The sequence below is a fragment of the Poecilia reticulata genome, linkage group LG21 (assembly GCF_000633615.1).
Source record: "Poecilia reticulata strain Guanapo linkage group LG21, Guppy_female_1.0+MT, whole genome shotgun sequence".
NCBI classification, from domain to species: Eukaryota; Metazoa; Chordata; class Actinopteri; order Cyprinodontiformes; family Poeciliidae; genus Poecilia; species Poecilia reticulata.
The window spans coordinates 25,449,049-25,463,854 of record NC_024351.1 but is presented as its reverse complement, the minus strand read 5'-3'; the positions used below and the strand labels follow the sequence as shown (position 1 = coordinate 25,463,854).

At 41.9% G+C, this 14,806-nt stretch overlaps 1 protein-coding gene across 1 annotated transcript in view; it reads right to left on the bottom strand.

Annotated features, from left to right (window-relative positions):
* nt5dc1 (5'-nucleotidase domain containing 1) overlaps positions 1-14,806 on the bottom strand; it is a 125,394-nt gene that overhangs the window by 10,221 nt on the left and 100,367 nt on the right. The window contains exons 9-10 of the mRNA XM_008398592.2: positions 13,486-13,607; positions 4,049-4,222 (exon numbers count right to left, since the gene is read on the bottom strand). Coding sequence (XP_008396814.1) covers positions 4,049-4,222; positions 13,486-13,607 — 296 coding nt within the window. The remainder of the gene's footprint in view (positions 1-4,048; positions 4,223-13,485; positions 13,608-14,806) is intronic.

The following is a 14,806-nucleotide window of genomic DNA, read 5'->3' as shown; positions in this document are numbered from 1 at the left end:
TGGGTCCCCCTTCCGATGGGCTCTCCACCTGTCCGAGGGGCCAAAGGGGTCGGTGCATTGTGCTATGGGCGGCAGCCAAGGGAGGGGACCCTGGCGGTCTGATCCTCGGCTGCAGAAGCTGGCTCTTGGGACGTGGAACGTCACCTCTCTGGTGGGGAAGGAGCCGGAGCTAGTGTGCGAGGCTGAGATTCAAGTTGAATTATTTTTCAACTCGAGCAAAAATGATCTGGACATAGGCCCGATGTCTTTTTTTTTCATCCCAACGCCGTTAGAAAGAAAACGTCACCACAGCTCTATAAATATAACATTTGGGCCAGATGTGGCACAAATGCAGAATTCTCATTTAATTTTTAGGCAGAATTGTTCCAGACACAGACCGGATCAGAGCCAGAGCCTTCTTTCAGGTGTCAGACCGGTTCATGATCCTAACCCGACTCATAGCTGTGCATGTGGTAAACCTTTGAGTGACTGTTATGATCTGGAGCCTTAGATTTGGTCCAGATCTCAGTGCTGTAGGTTTTATCTGTGCTCTCTTTTCATTCTGTATATAAACATAGAGAGATGTCAGTCACAGTTTGTCACAGAGTCTGTGTAAATGTCTGGTGGCACCAGCAGACGGGCAGAGCAGGGCCGTAAAGTGGTTGGGAGGAGGGGGTAATGGCCCTTTGGCCCCCCCTATTCCGGCTCCTATGTCTGACACCAACACTGACAGCAAGCTTTTAATCATTTCATAATATCATAAATTACAATCTAATCTTTTTGGGTCATTTTACCTCTTTTTAATATCTGGTTATTTTAGGTAAAAGACCATAAACAAAATTCACAGTTATCTTTGAAAGTACAGTCTCCACTGACTCACTTAGCAAAACAGCTACTATCATAAAATGTTCTTTCACAGACAACACAGCAGAAACATTTAATCAAATTTACTCTTTCACCAGGCTGCACAGTGGCGCAGTTGGTAGAGCTGTTGCCTTGCAGCAAGAAGGTTCTGGGTTCGATTCCCGGTCTTTCTGCATGGAGTTTGCATGTTCTCCCTGTGTGTGCGTGGGTTTTCTCCGGGTACTCCGGTTTCCTCCCACAGTCCAAAAACATGACTGTCAGGTTAATTGGCCTCTCCAAATTGTCCCTAGGTGTGAGAGTGTGTGTGCATGGTTGTGTATCCTGTGTGTGTCTGTGTTGCCCTGCGACAGACTGGCGACCTGTCCAGGGTGACCCCACCTCTCGCCCGAAACGTTGGCTGGAGATGGGCACCAGCACCCCTCCCAACCCCACTGAGGGAAAAAGGGTGCAAGAAAATGGATGGATGGATGGATACTCTTTCACCGCACCCTTATGACAACTTCCAAAGTAGATAACCTTTTCTTTATAAATCACTGAACAGCAGGGGACCAGTATAGGAGGGAAAAGTGATGACACATTTCTAGGGGCCCTGACAAACAATTATTTATTTTTTGTTCATAGAAATAAATAAAAAAATTGGGGCCCTGTCAATAACAAAATGAATCATATTGCATTTTTAAAGGTTGTTTTAGCAGTAAAAATGTAATGTTCCCACTCCCAGACCAAAAAACACACATCCATATTTACCCTGAACCCCCCAAATGGTTAGTTCCTGTTTGGAGCGCTTCAGAGTGACGCTGTTAGCAGCAGTCAGTGGAAGACATGAACGACTGTGGCAGTTACTATGCTGCTAAGAAAAGTTATAAAATCAGATTTTCCAAAAAAAGAGAGGGAGAGAAAAAGGCAAGAGTGTTAATTTATAACAGTTTTTCTCCAAGAGAGGTGAGTAGACTGTGAGATTATCAACCATTTAGCATTATTAGCTTAGCTACAGACTACTGTTTGACTCCTTTTCACTAGCATTTAATGAATTAAGGAAAAAAATTACCAACACATTCATATATTTAACTTGTCCCTTGTACCTTTTACCACTTAACAACAAATGAGTGTCGGTCAGCAGCAGCTCTAACCCATGTCCCTCCTAACGCGTCCTCTCCTGAGTAAAATTAATGGTGCAGTATGTTACTTTTATATAAATATTTTTTTCATGTTTTTAAAACTGTCATTATGTTGTGACAGTATGGCATGAGAGGTAATCTGTGAAAAATCTATTTCCTCTGCTTTCTCCCAGTGCTAGAAACAACCAATCAGAGGCAGGAGAGTTTTAGTGTTGTCAATGACAATCTCATGTGGTGCTGCTCATCCTTGCTCCACCTTGATTTGTGCCGTGCTGCAGCTAGCATAGCACAGAGCTGTGCAGATTCAAACTGTGAATGCTCAGTTTAGTTAGCATAGCTACTAATGACGGTAGATAAACGGTTTCTTGTAATGATAAGTTGTTTCTCCACCATTAGCACATTTAGCAGTGAGTGAATGAAGTTGATTGACAGCACTAAGAGCGTCCACCTAGTTCTGATTGGTTGTTTTGGTCAGAACGGTGCATTACTTTAACCAGTAATAGTAATTCAGGAAGGAGGTGGAGGAGATTGATTGTTTTCAGATTATCTGTCTCATAACAAACTGCTAAGACATAGTGACAGCTTTAACAAATATGGAGAAAACATTATTTTTATTAAAGTTATGTACTGCAGCTTGAATAAAATGCAACTACATAACATTTTTGAGAMGTCTGGATTGCTTTATGTGTAGTTGCACGTGACCTTTGACTGTTGCTCATGGGGAGACATTTCAGAATCAAAAACTAATAGAAAAAATGTAAGCAACCTACTTGCATACTGGATGTGGACTGTTGGATGTTAAATTCATGACCAGTAAATAATGTGTTAATTATCAGAATTGAACCAAAGAAAGTAAGGCAGATGCAGCCTTTAAAATTGTGACGCTTTTTATGGGTCAAATAGACTAAAAAAATTTTAACAGCAGCTGCGGGTGGAGGGGGGGGGGCAAACAAATTTTTTGTCAGGGGGCCCAAGATTCCTGGCGGTGCCCCTGCTGAATGGCTGTGTCGACACCACAATACATTGAAGATCTGCTGTTGCATCAACCTTCTAGACCTCTCAGATCTTCTGATCCTGGTTCTGGTCTGCTCCGCATCCCCAGAATCAGTACCAAATATGGAGAAGCAGCATTCAGCTTCTATGCACCACAAATCATAAACTTCCAGAAAACTGCAAAACAGCTGAAACACTGAATGCTTTTAAATATAGCCTAAAACCCACCTGTTTAGAGTTGCTTTTGAAACATTATCAATGAAACAATCAACATTTTGATGTGTAATGACTGCACTTGACAAAATGTGTGCAAAGATGGCACTTGACAATTGTTGACTGTATTTTCTACATCTTTGTATGTTTTTATGATGTGCCTTTGAACTGCCTTACTGTTGAAAGGACCCAGTCTTTTACAGGACTGAAATATCAGTCCACTTGATATTTCAAGAAATTCATTGTGCAATGTACTCTGACTAGATTCCCACATGCAAGAGGAAGAGGACCTCAGCCTCACTGATCCCCCACCATACGTAACATGTTTTCTGCCAACTAAGCCGACCTGCAGTGTTTGCTGTCAAACTTTTTTGTCCTACCCAATTGTATGTTGTAATGAAAAAGGTTAATTTTTTTTTGTTTTCAGAGCCAGGTTATGCAACTGAAACACAAAAATCGCACAAGTTAAAGGGGAATGGATGCTGGGGTTGCCCAATGTGCTGCCGCTGCATTTCTCTCATGAAATGGATGGTCAGTTGGGTCAACCCTAATGGAGCTGAATGTGACTTCCTCTCTAAATCAGACACACAGTGACACATAAGATTGTGAAGCAGAGGAAAAATAGGAAACTCAAGCCTTCGTTTGCCACATTTGTGCTGACTTTTCATTCTGGAAATTGGAACTCTGTTGATTAATATCATCTTCTGCTGTGTGACAGAAAAGGCCGCACTCTGTAAAAGTTTTTCTTCTATGTGGTTAATTTCCATTTGTTTTACACATTTTCAGCAACATTCATTTTATGGAGATTTTCAAACAGGGGGAAAGGACTGAAAGAACAATGGTTGCTAAATGGAAACCGCTTCCTCAGTCATCAAACTTACCTCAAATTTTCCCCTTTTCTCCTGCGGCTCCACCTGAGTCTTGTTGGACAATGCTGCGTCACTCTTCGGAATGCCCTCTCCCTCCATTTCTTCCACTATCATCACAGTCTCCCACTTCCCAAAAGTGGTGGCAGGGAATATGTCTGACCTCATGCTATCTCCAAAATACGCCACCTGTAAATTCAGGACAAAACACCATTTCATTTCAGCTGTCTCATAGGGACCATGCTCTCAGCAGCAAGTGTGAATGTTTATCCAACATTTCATGCAAGGAATAAGAACAGAAATGACAAGGAGAGGGGTTGGAGCAAAATTGCTAATGCATTGATGTATCCAGTATCTTTTCAGTTATTTAACATTAACTTGACATAAGTTGGTTTACTATAACAATATTTTAGTCATTCAGCCTTGACACTGACCCTAGCCAGATGCATTTCAGTAATTGTGACTAGTAAAACATTTACTATGCCTGGTTTTAAAATTAGTTAAATGCATCTGTTATTTTGTGCCCATGGCACAAAAAACAGAACAACTCATCTCCATATCATAGTGCAGCAAATAGAGCTGCTCTCTCGCTGCCCCACTCCTTTATCCAATGTTTTTTTCTTTTTGTTACGTCTTTATTGCTTAAAATAAGTCCATGAACTATTCCCATTGCTTTTACATCATCAGCCATGTTTGTCTACTCTAAATTCACATGGTGGGGTTTTACATGATTTTCTGTCTGTATTCAGAATGTTGTTGATTAAAATCAGTTCATGTGGTGTTTGATGCTCCTGCCATGTGGCTAGATGCCACACACAGTACGATCAAACCTCTCATACCTAAGATTTTTTTCAGGCTTTGAAATTCTGGGCAGAATAAGGTTTGTCTTGGATATTGAAATCTGATTGGACGGAACACCGATAATCCATACATGCGAAGCAGCGCAGACAAGAGAAATGTTGTAAAAAAAGAATAGAGAACAATAACATTTCACTGAGGAAACATGAATCAAGTTGTAAAAATTCCCTTCTCACCCTCCATGGGTGGTCTGTTTCATCCTCTGAGCTCGGGTCCTCTACCAGAGGCCTGGGAGCTTGAAGGTTCCTCCAGTATCTTGGCTGTGCTAGAACTGCACATTTTTGGACTGAGATGTCTGATTTTGTTCCTGGGATCTGTTTTATCCACCAGCACAATGTCCGGTTGGTTCTCCATTACCATCCTGTCTGTCTGGATCTGGAAGTCCCACAGGATCTTAGCTCGGTCATTCTCCACCACTTTTGGGGGTTTTTCCCCACTTTGATCTCGGGGCTTCCAGTCCATATTCTGCACAGATGTTCCTGTACACTATGCCCGCCACTTGGTTATGTCGTTCCATGTACGCTTTCCCTGCCAGCATCTTGCACCCTGCTGTTATGTGCTGGACTGTCTCAGGGGCCTCCTTGCACAACCTACACCTTGGGTCTTGTCTGGTGTGGTAGATCTGAGCCTCTATTGCTCTGGTGTTTAGATGATATAATACATATATTATGTCAGTGTTGTGGTAAAGACCACCTAACTCGAGACCAAGACAAGACCAAGACCAGAACGTATCAAAACCGAGTCAAGACCAAGACTTTTAGGGTCCGAGACCGAGTCAAGACCAAGACCACTGCCCCGTGCTAGGACACGGTAAAATGGTGAAATATGATCAAAATTGATCTGAAAGATCCATATTCCCATAGAAACACCTAGATATTAAATACTTAATAAATTTTACCAATATTAAAATGAAGTACTTCCATCTTTGTGCTACACTCTGCGGTGGTCTCGTGCCAACCCTAAAAAGATAACGCCCTGGGTGTTTGCCCATATTACTCATGTCATAAACCATCACTGTCTGCACCATTAAACATAGCAATTGAGCCAATGCCCGGACGGTAAATAACGCTCAACTATGAACACTAACCAAGGAGCAACAAAGAAGTAACCAAGCACAAGGCGCTCACCGTGACTGTTTTTATCCTCTCCCGCTACATGAAGCAAGGCAGTCTGACACCATGGCAGACATTACAGCTGCCACTTTGAACAAAAACAATCAGAGCAATGTGCATGATCTCGTGCTCTTTCGTTCTTGTGTTTTATTTGTTAATTAAAAAAATATCAATGTACATGATTAAATAAAATAATGATAGCTACTGCAGTGTACGCAGAGCATTACAAGAACAAAGAACGGCTCTCAGTAACACTCGCAGTCAGATTTTCTAAGTAAAGAGCCGTTCAGAAGAATCGGACTGTTACTGAATTTCACATCACTATATTGCAGACTTTTGGACACAGCGTTGTCCCATATATGCGACAGTCAACACTCAGTCAACAACACTCAGTCAACACCTCCGCACAATAATTAAGTGCAGTGAGTGATAACTTTTTTTCCATCACAAATGCTTATGTGTCTCTGTACTGCTAGCTTTGCTAGCATCATGTCAACGGAGCTTACCTTCTTTGAGCTACTTTTCTAAGTGACGAAAAAAGTTAGACGTTGTCCCCACCGTCTGTGAAAGCGAAGCGATGCTGAGTTAGCTGTAGCCATCGGAGTTCTTATGATTTATGCAGCGCTATTCTATTGCTGATGATTAGACAGTAATAGAACAAGTTTGCCACTGAGAGAAAACCACTGCCCATGTCTTGGAGCGCCACGTACGAGTGAAAGGTGGAGAGGGGGAGCGGGAGTAACGGAAACACATTATTGCTTGGATTTTAATCGGTACGTTTTGCATCCACTGAAACAACAATGTGTCATGTAACATGGTTGGTGGTGGTGAAGAGAGACGTAGGCTGAACCCAGGTTGTAGAAAAATGACGATTTAATGATAAATGTACAGCTCGACAGTCCAGAAAACAGACAGCAGCACGGTGAGCGGAGATAGGCTAACCGTGGTAGCAACTGAACAGGAAACGACTGCTTAGAGAGCTGGCGCCGACATAGGATTTATCAGTTCTACTATGACGACTTATTACAGTTTAACCGACTCAGGACTACACAGTTCTACTGAATGGCTAACTGAAACAGGCTGGTACGAAGACCTAGACAAACGACATACAACGTACGTTAGACAAGGACCCGACGAGGAACACAGACAACAGGTGGGACTAAATACACACGGGGCAATCAAGGGAACGAGACACTACTGGGACAATCAACGGGGAAGACGCAGAGACAGAGACTCACAGAGAACAGGATCACGCAGAAAAAAACTCAAAAACAAACACACAGAAACACAGATCATGACACAATGTTAATAAATAAACTGGACAGTGTGTTGTACGTTTAGTGATATTTTCACAGTTGAGGTCTCGACTGGTCTTGAAATAAAATGCAGAGTCCTCAGCGCCATCAAAAAAAGACTGATCTCGAGTACTACAACACAAACAATGAAATTTTATTTATATAGCACATTTCAGCAGCAAGGCATTTCAAAGTGCTTCACATAATTAAAAATAAAAACAGAATAAACACTGAGAAAGAGATTTTGAAAAAGATTAAAAAAAGATAAAAACATTATTAAAAGTAAAGATAAAAACATCGATCCACRTGAGGACTTGCCCTTATGGGGTCTCCTCGAACAGTTTTAACAGAGTGACATCATACAAGAATTCTCAAACCTCAGAGTTTTAGCATCTTACAAGGATTCTCAAACCTAAGACATTAAAACCCGCAATTTAGCCATAAGCAAYTCTAAACAGGTGGGTTTTAATTTGAGATTTAAAGGCACCCAGTGTTTCAGCTGTTTTACAGTTTTCAGGAAGTTTGTTCCAAATCTGTGGTGCATAGAAACTGAATGCTGCTTCTCCTTGTTTGGTTCTGGTTCTGGGGATGCAGAGCAGAACCAGAACCAGAAGATCTGAGGGGTCTAGACACTTGGTACAGTAATAAGAGATCTTTAATGTATTGTGGTGCTAAACCGTTCAGTAATTTATAAACTAACAACATTATTTTAAAGTCTGTTCTCTGAGCTACAGGGAGCCAGTGTAGGGACTTTAAAACTGGTGTTATGTGCTCTATCTTCCTGGTTTTAGTTAGAATGTGAGCAGCAGCTTCTGGATCAGCTGCAGCTGTTTGATTGATTTATTAGTCAGACCTGTGAAGACGCTGTTGCAGTAATTAATGTGGCTAAAGATAAACGCATGGATGAGTTTCTCTAGATCTCGCTGAGACTTAAGTCCTCTAATCCTGGAGATGTTCTTCAGGTGATAGAAGGCCGACTTTGTGACTGTCTTGATGTGGCTCTGAAGGTTCAGGTCAGATATATTGTTTTCTGTTTTCAGGTTTTTTCCTGTCAATACCGATACCGATCACCCATGAGGGCCGATCACCGATACCGATCACATAATTTTTTTACATTTTTTTTATCATAAACACTACCGGTTACATTATGTGGAAAAAGGAACCATGAATTCACCTTAATTTAGACAAAAACTTGTTTTTAATTACTTTCTCCAAGAAGAAAACTAAACAAAACAGGCATTGTGCAAATTGTACTGCTATCGGTAATACTATCTTTAACAGACTGATAACATATGAAGGCTCTGAAGAGGCTAAATAATGCAAAGAGTCAAAATAAAACCTCTCAACATTGCCAAAAAAAATTCAAGTATAAAACTTAACATTCAAAGGCAAATATAGGATCCATTACAATAAACAATCCAGAGTTACTGAATGAAAACTTCCTGATAGCATGGCGGCTAGCTGACTACTGCTAGTTCTGAGTGGCTGTTTCTGACCGAGTGGAGTAATTATGCAGAGCAGGGAGGAGATTGACTATTTTTTTAGAGATTATCTGTCTCATGTTAGGACAGCGAAAGTTTTAATACGTATGTAAAATGTATTTTTTAGGTTAGATGCTGCAGCTTTAAACAGAGGTTTGGTGTGAGAGTCACTACCAGGTGGAGCAGAAGCGGGTTAGGGTAGCGTAGCTACAGCTGCTACGCTACCTGTAGCGTAGCAGCGGTTCAGCAGCGAGAGCAGAACCAGCATCTTACATCGCAGCTCGAAGACTTAAATAATTTTGTGGGTTATTTGTTTAGCTTTCTGTCCGTCATGCTAATCTGGGTGAGTGTTTGTAGCTGTGCTCTGCTTTACCTGCTATCTGATCCTCCGTATGTCTTTTTACTGCAGTGAGCCTCGATGTAGCCAAACTCTATCAAGTATGGCATTGTTTTTATGTCGTATTAGCTTTGTTGTGTTGATGTATTTTGACGTGCTTCAATTTTCCGCCGCAACACGCAAACTTCCCCAGTCACTCAGTGCGTTATAGTTCAACATCGCTTAGGATTTGTTGCTGCGCGGTTGCACATGGTGAAGGAAAGAGGAGACCAGCTGCACAGGCAGGCTGAGAAATGAGATGCAGGTGATCGGTATCGGCAGCGAGCCAATGATCGCCGATCACCGATCATGCACTTTTTCACGAAAATCGGCCCAATTATGATCGGTGACCGATCGATCGGCACACCTCTAATTTATATATATATGTATATATATATACCCCGTATTTTCCGCACTATAAGGCGCATGGTATAGACGCTGCAAGAGAGGTTGGAGTTACATTATGCATCCACTAGATGGAGCTGCACTAAAGTGAATATCAACAAAACAGTAACAACGGTTGGCGAGGAGAGCCTTCTGCGACTGGACCGGACGATGGTCACCCTTCTCCATTGGCACACAGCATGTTGGTGGAGAACGTGGTGCTAAATGACCTGCAGACGACCTGATTATCAGGTCGGTAGGTAGATAGGTCAGTCAAACTTTATTAATAGATTACAAACCAGCGTTCTGACAACTATCCCAGCATGCATCGCCCACTTCTTCTATGGGGGAAAATGAAGTCGGCGGCTGCTTACCGTAGTTGCTAGACCTGTTGTGGCTCAACATTGGTCCATATAAAAGGCGCAACGAATTATAAGACGCACTGTCTGCTTTTGAGGAAATTGAAGGTTTTTAGGTGCGCCTTATAGTGCAGAACATTTCGCAGAAGTTTGATTTACTTGGAGTTATATTGTGTTGTTTAAGTGTTCCCTTTATTTTTTTGAGCAGTGTATATATTAGTGATTCTGCTAGTGTTCAGGCCTACAGAGAAGGCCTTGCAGTGGACCAGAAACCGCTCCATAACCACAGGGCATTCTGAGTAACTGCAACCAAAACAAACCTGCATATCTAGCACCAGTGTGAGAAATGGCTCATGGCGTTTTTTCAAACACAAAAGAAAAATCCTCCACCAGTTAAAATCTGACACCACTCCATCTTTGCTTATATTTTCTGAGGAAGGAAGTTGTGCTCAGTTGCTTCTTCAGAATTTTTTTCATTGTTCCCTTCAGTGGTTCTTGGTGCAGTATCCCCACAGGTGATGAGAGGAACAGTTTGCTCAAAGAGTTTGGTTAATTTGATGCAACGCAGTGAGAAAGTGTACTACACTTTAGAACAAACGTATTATTTTTGGTCCCCAATTCAACCGAGTCTATAAGGTCTGACAATACACTTAGTGATGCTGATGAAGAATGACCACAGCCTTTATCCGTAAAGTTAAATTCTGTCAGACTCTCTTAAAGAAACTGGTCACGCTTGAAGCCAGTGTCCTGATCATATCCACCCCCTAGAACGGTGGGGGTCATGGCAGGTCTGGCAAGAGGTTCTGCGCTGCGTGTACCGTAATCTTCCCTCAATGTCTCTATTCAGCCCACCTGCTTACAGCTCTGTCAGGTTAAAGTGGAGAAAAGTGAAAACACAGGGAGCTTGGATCACCCTAGAGGTCTGTTTAAAGAAGATCTAAGCGCAGGTTGACACCAGATTCCATGAGAGTTTTCTCCACATGGCTGAGAACAAAGGGGCATTGAGCACAGAGCTGAGGGGAGGGGCAGGGAAAGTAGGAAGGGATGTATATGATGACAAGTTGTGCCAGCTCAGTCCGAGTAGGTTTGCATCTGCCTAGTTTGTAATGACACTTTTGGCTTGTCTGTTCTGTTTGCATAAGGCACACAACACTGAGCTACATTTAAATGTTTTCTTTTCCATATGCTCTACTGGAATAGTTGGCTAAGATTAGAGTGAGCCAAAATAAGTCAAACCCCTCCCTCCAAAAACGTGCACGTCAGGCCAACATGAAGTTAGATTCCCATGTCTTATGTTTCTCTGTGAGGACCTCTTTTCACATGTAAATCATTCACTTAAGGCATATAAAGCAGAAGTTCAATGCTTTGGTCTGAATTACTGGTTATTGTAGCTCCACAGATCCTTCGTTTACCCTATTGTGAGGCGCATTTTACAGCGACTCATTTTGATGCGGGGTTTTTTTTATGTTAATGAGACATTTCACGACCCGCCCCACTCCAGGTCGCAGAGTGCTCCACTCCACCCATTCTGCCATTTTTGTAGTTTAATAGTAGCGATAAGATTATCTACTGCCAGAAAAACTATATATTACAAAGTTTATTAAAGATGTCAGCAATGGAAGACTTGTCCATCCAACCTTCCATGTTGGAGTCAGAGTCTGACCCAGAGCAGGAGAATGAAGATAAACCTGCAGAACCACACATTCAAATAAATGCATCCGATGAAGGTATAACTGTATTTACACATGCCAAATCCCTACAATATAGTTGCTTAACTATAGTATCTACGCATGTCAGATGCCTATTAAAATATTAATGCTACCACAAAATGAATGAAGTAAACAAAGCCTCAACATAACTAAGGAGTAGGCTAACGCGAGTGTCCAGAACATCACTGAATGCATTTGCATCTGTTTCCCAAGACAAAAATTGCAAAAATAAGCAAGATATGTAGTACATTTATATCCTCAAGAAGGCAGCTAAAAGCTAGCACAGCACTAGCAGGAGCATAAGGCTCAATGCTACTATCAACCAATGGCTAGGACGTCATTTATTAATAAATAACATTCATCTCTAACATAAGCTTTGCCATCTTTAACTGGAGCTTACCACTTCACTGTATACCTTGTCAGTAGAGAGAAGGAACTGATGCCTCAATCAGACAAAGTCTTTTGGAAAATCCCTTGATTCTGGCAAACGTTGCTGAAGCAGTGGTCCTTAAGTGCTCGGTGCAAACTGACTTTCCCCACTAATGTGGTACATTCCCAAGAAAAATTACTTTTAACCAGAAACTTCAAAGAGGCTCTGAAGCCGAGGGATGATGTAAGGAGTCATGTTAGTACAACCTATATTTTGAGTTTTCTGCCTGCAATGTCGACATAACTGAACTTGGACTGCAAAATTGCTGAGGAAAAAAATGGCGGATTCATAGAGTTCATTAGGAAAAATCATGACCTTGCTTAGCAGTTCCACAGTAAATGGGGTGATGTCATAGTCAAGAAAAATATTATTACTGAAAAATATAACCCAAAGAGATTATGCATATTTATGCAGCACTGGCAAAGAATACGTTTTAATCTTTTTGCACTCCTAGACACTCAAAATACACACAAAAATTATTTAAGATTCAAAAAAGAGGGTTTTTCAGGATATGTACCCTTGGTTTGGCAAAATTGCACAACTGTTTGCGTAATAAGTTGCATTTTATAGAAAGGTCAACCCAATTTACCACAATAATTGGGTTGGATGTTTGCAGGGACCAAAAAGTATTTTTTCAGCTAGGAAAACTGTTTTGAAACAAAATGTAAATGATGTTCCCAACTGAAGGGACACAATTGAACAACATACAATCCACTGAAAATATCAGTTTGTAGTTGTTTTTTTAAAGATTTATTTTGGCTCTAGTGGCCTTTATTTGATAGTTAATTAACAGGAAAGTGGGTAATGAGAGAGGGGGAAGACATGCGGCAGAGGTCACCAGGCCGGGAATCGAACCTGCGACAGCCACGTCAAGGACTAAGGCCTCCATATGTGGGCTGTGTTCAACCCCTTCACCACCACAGCACAGCCAGTTTGTAGTAGTTGTTGTAGAGACAATCATGTTCAACAGTCTTTAGGTTGTACAAAACAATAATTTTACTAAATAAACTCAAAAGAAAATGTATGTAATCTCTTATTTACTTAGATACACAGAAAACAGAGTGGTTACTGATTACTGGGCTCAATTCCCAGCTTTTGGAATTGCACAAAATATGACAGAACACAATTTAAGTCAGAATATCTGACAAAAGAAATTAAACTTATAGTCGTCTTGTGTTTCACATTGAAAATAGAATGTTGCAAGATTGAGACTCTACAAGGAATAAATTCCCAGTATGCTGGCAAAGAGCTGCCCTTTCAACAGTCTGTCCAAGGGCCACGTTTCTCCACTTCAACATCCGTGTGTGAATCTCTGAGCTGATTTATCACAGAGTCCTCACCCTTTTATTCTCTGCCAAAGACTGAAGTTTTGAGTCAATCTCAAAGTGAGCTGTAGATACCTTTCTACTACATGTCTGACAGCTTGCTCCTATCAGTCAACAGCTTACCTTGGGTTCTAGTTTTCCTGTCATGGTCTTGAGCAGCTCGTGGAGGTGTGGCCAATTGCCCTGGGAGTACCAGCCGGGCTTGTCTAGAGATGGAAGCCCCTCTGTTTCTTCCACATCATTCACTGTAGGAGCAAAAACAGGACAAGATGACAGACTTTAGCTTCATTAAGCAAACTCTTATGTCATTCTGGAATAAAACATTTGGTGAGATTCAAGACATTAAATTGATGACATTAGATTTGAGTTGCATGTGACAATTTCTGATGCCTCATCTCCAATCCTGATCCAGAAGGATTCCTCAAAGGGTTCAGTCCCATCCAACTATCAGCCAATAACATGTTTCTCATGGAAGCTCATGTCAGGCATCATAGCAGCTAAGATAAGCGGGCACATGGATAAATACATGAGCACGGCACAGAAAAAACCGACTCAAGAATGGGGCCACAATCAGTCACCTCCTCCACATGAATGACATCAAGCTGTACGCCAAGAGCAAGCGAGACATCAACTCACTGATCCACACCACCAGGATCTACAGCACTGACACTGGGATGTCATTCGGACTAGAGAAGTGTGGTCGGATGGTTACAAAGAGAGGGAAGGTCGCCCACACAGAAGGGGTCTCACTCCCAGAAGGAACAATAGCAGACATAGAGCACAGTTACAAGTACCTGGGAATACCACAAGCAAATGGGAACCTGGATGAGGTCACAAGGAAAGGAGCCACAGCCAAATACCTCCAACGAATAAGGCAAGTCCTGAGAAGCGAACTCAATGGCAAGAATAAGATTCATGCAATAAACAGCTATGCCTTACCGGTAATCAGATACCCTGCAGGAATAATTAGCTGACCAATGGAGGAGGTAAAGACCACGGATGTTAAGACTTGGAAGCTACTAACCATGCATGGAGGGTTCCACCCCAAATCCAGCACCCTGAGACTGTACACGAGCCATAAGGAAGGAGGCAGAGGACTAGTGAGTGTGAGAGCCACTGTCCAGGATGAAACATCCAAGATACATAAATACATCAAGGACAAAGCCTCAAAGGATGATGTGCTCAGCGAATGTCTCAGACWATGGGGAACAGAGGACGAGGTGCTGGAGGTACCATCATGGGAGGACAAGCCCCTTCATGGGATGTACCACCGACAAATAACTGAAGTTTCTGATATCAGGAAATCCTACTAATTTCTGGAAAAAGCTGGACTCAAGGACAGCACAGAGGCTCTCATCCTGGCTGCACAGGAACAGGCCCTAAACACCAGAGCAATAGAGGCTCAGATCTACCACACCAGACAAGACCCAAGGTGTAGGTTTTG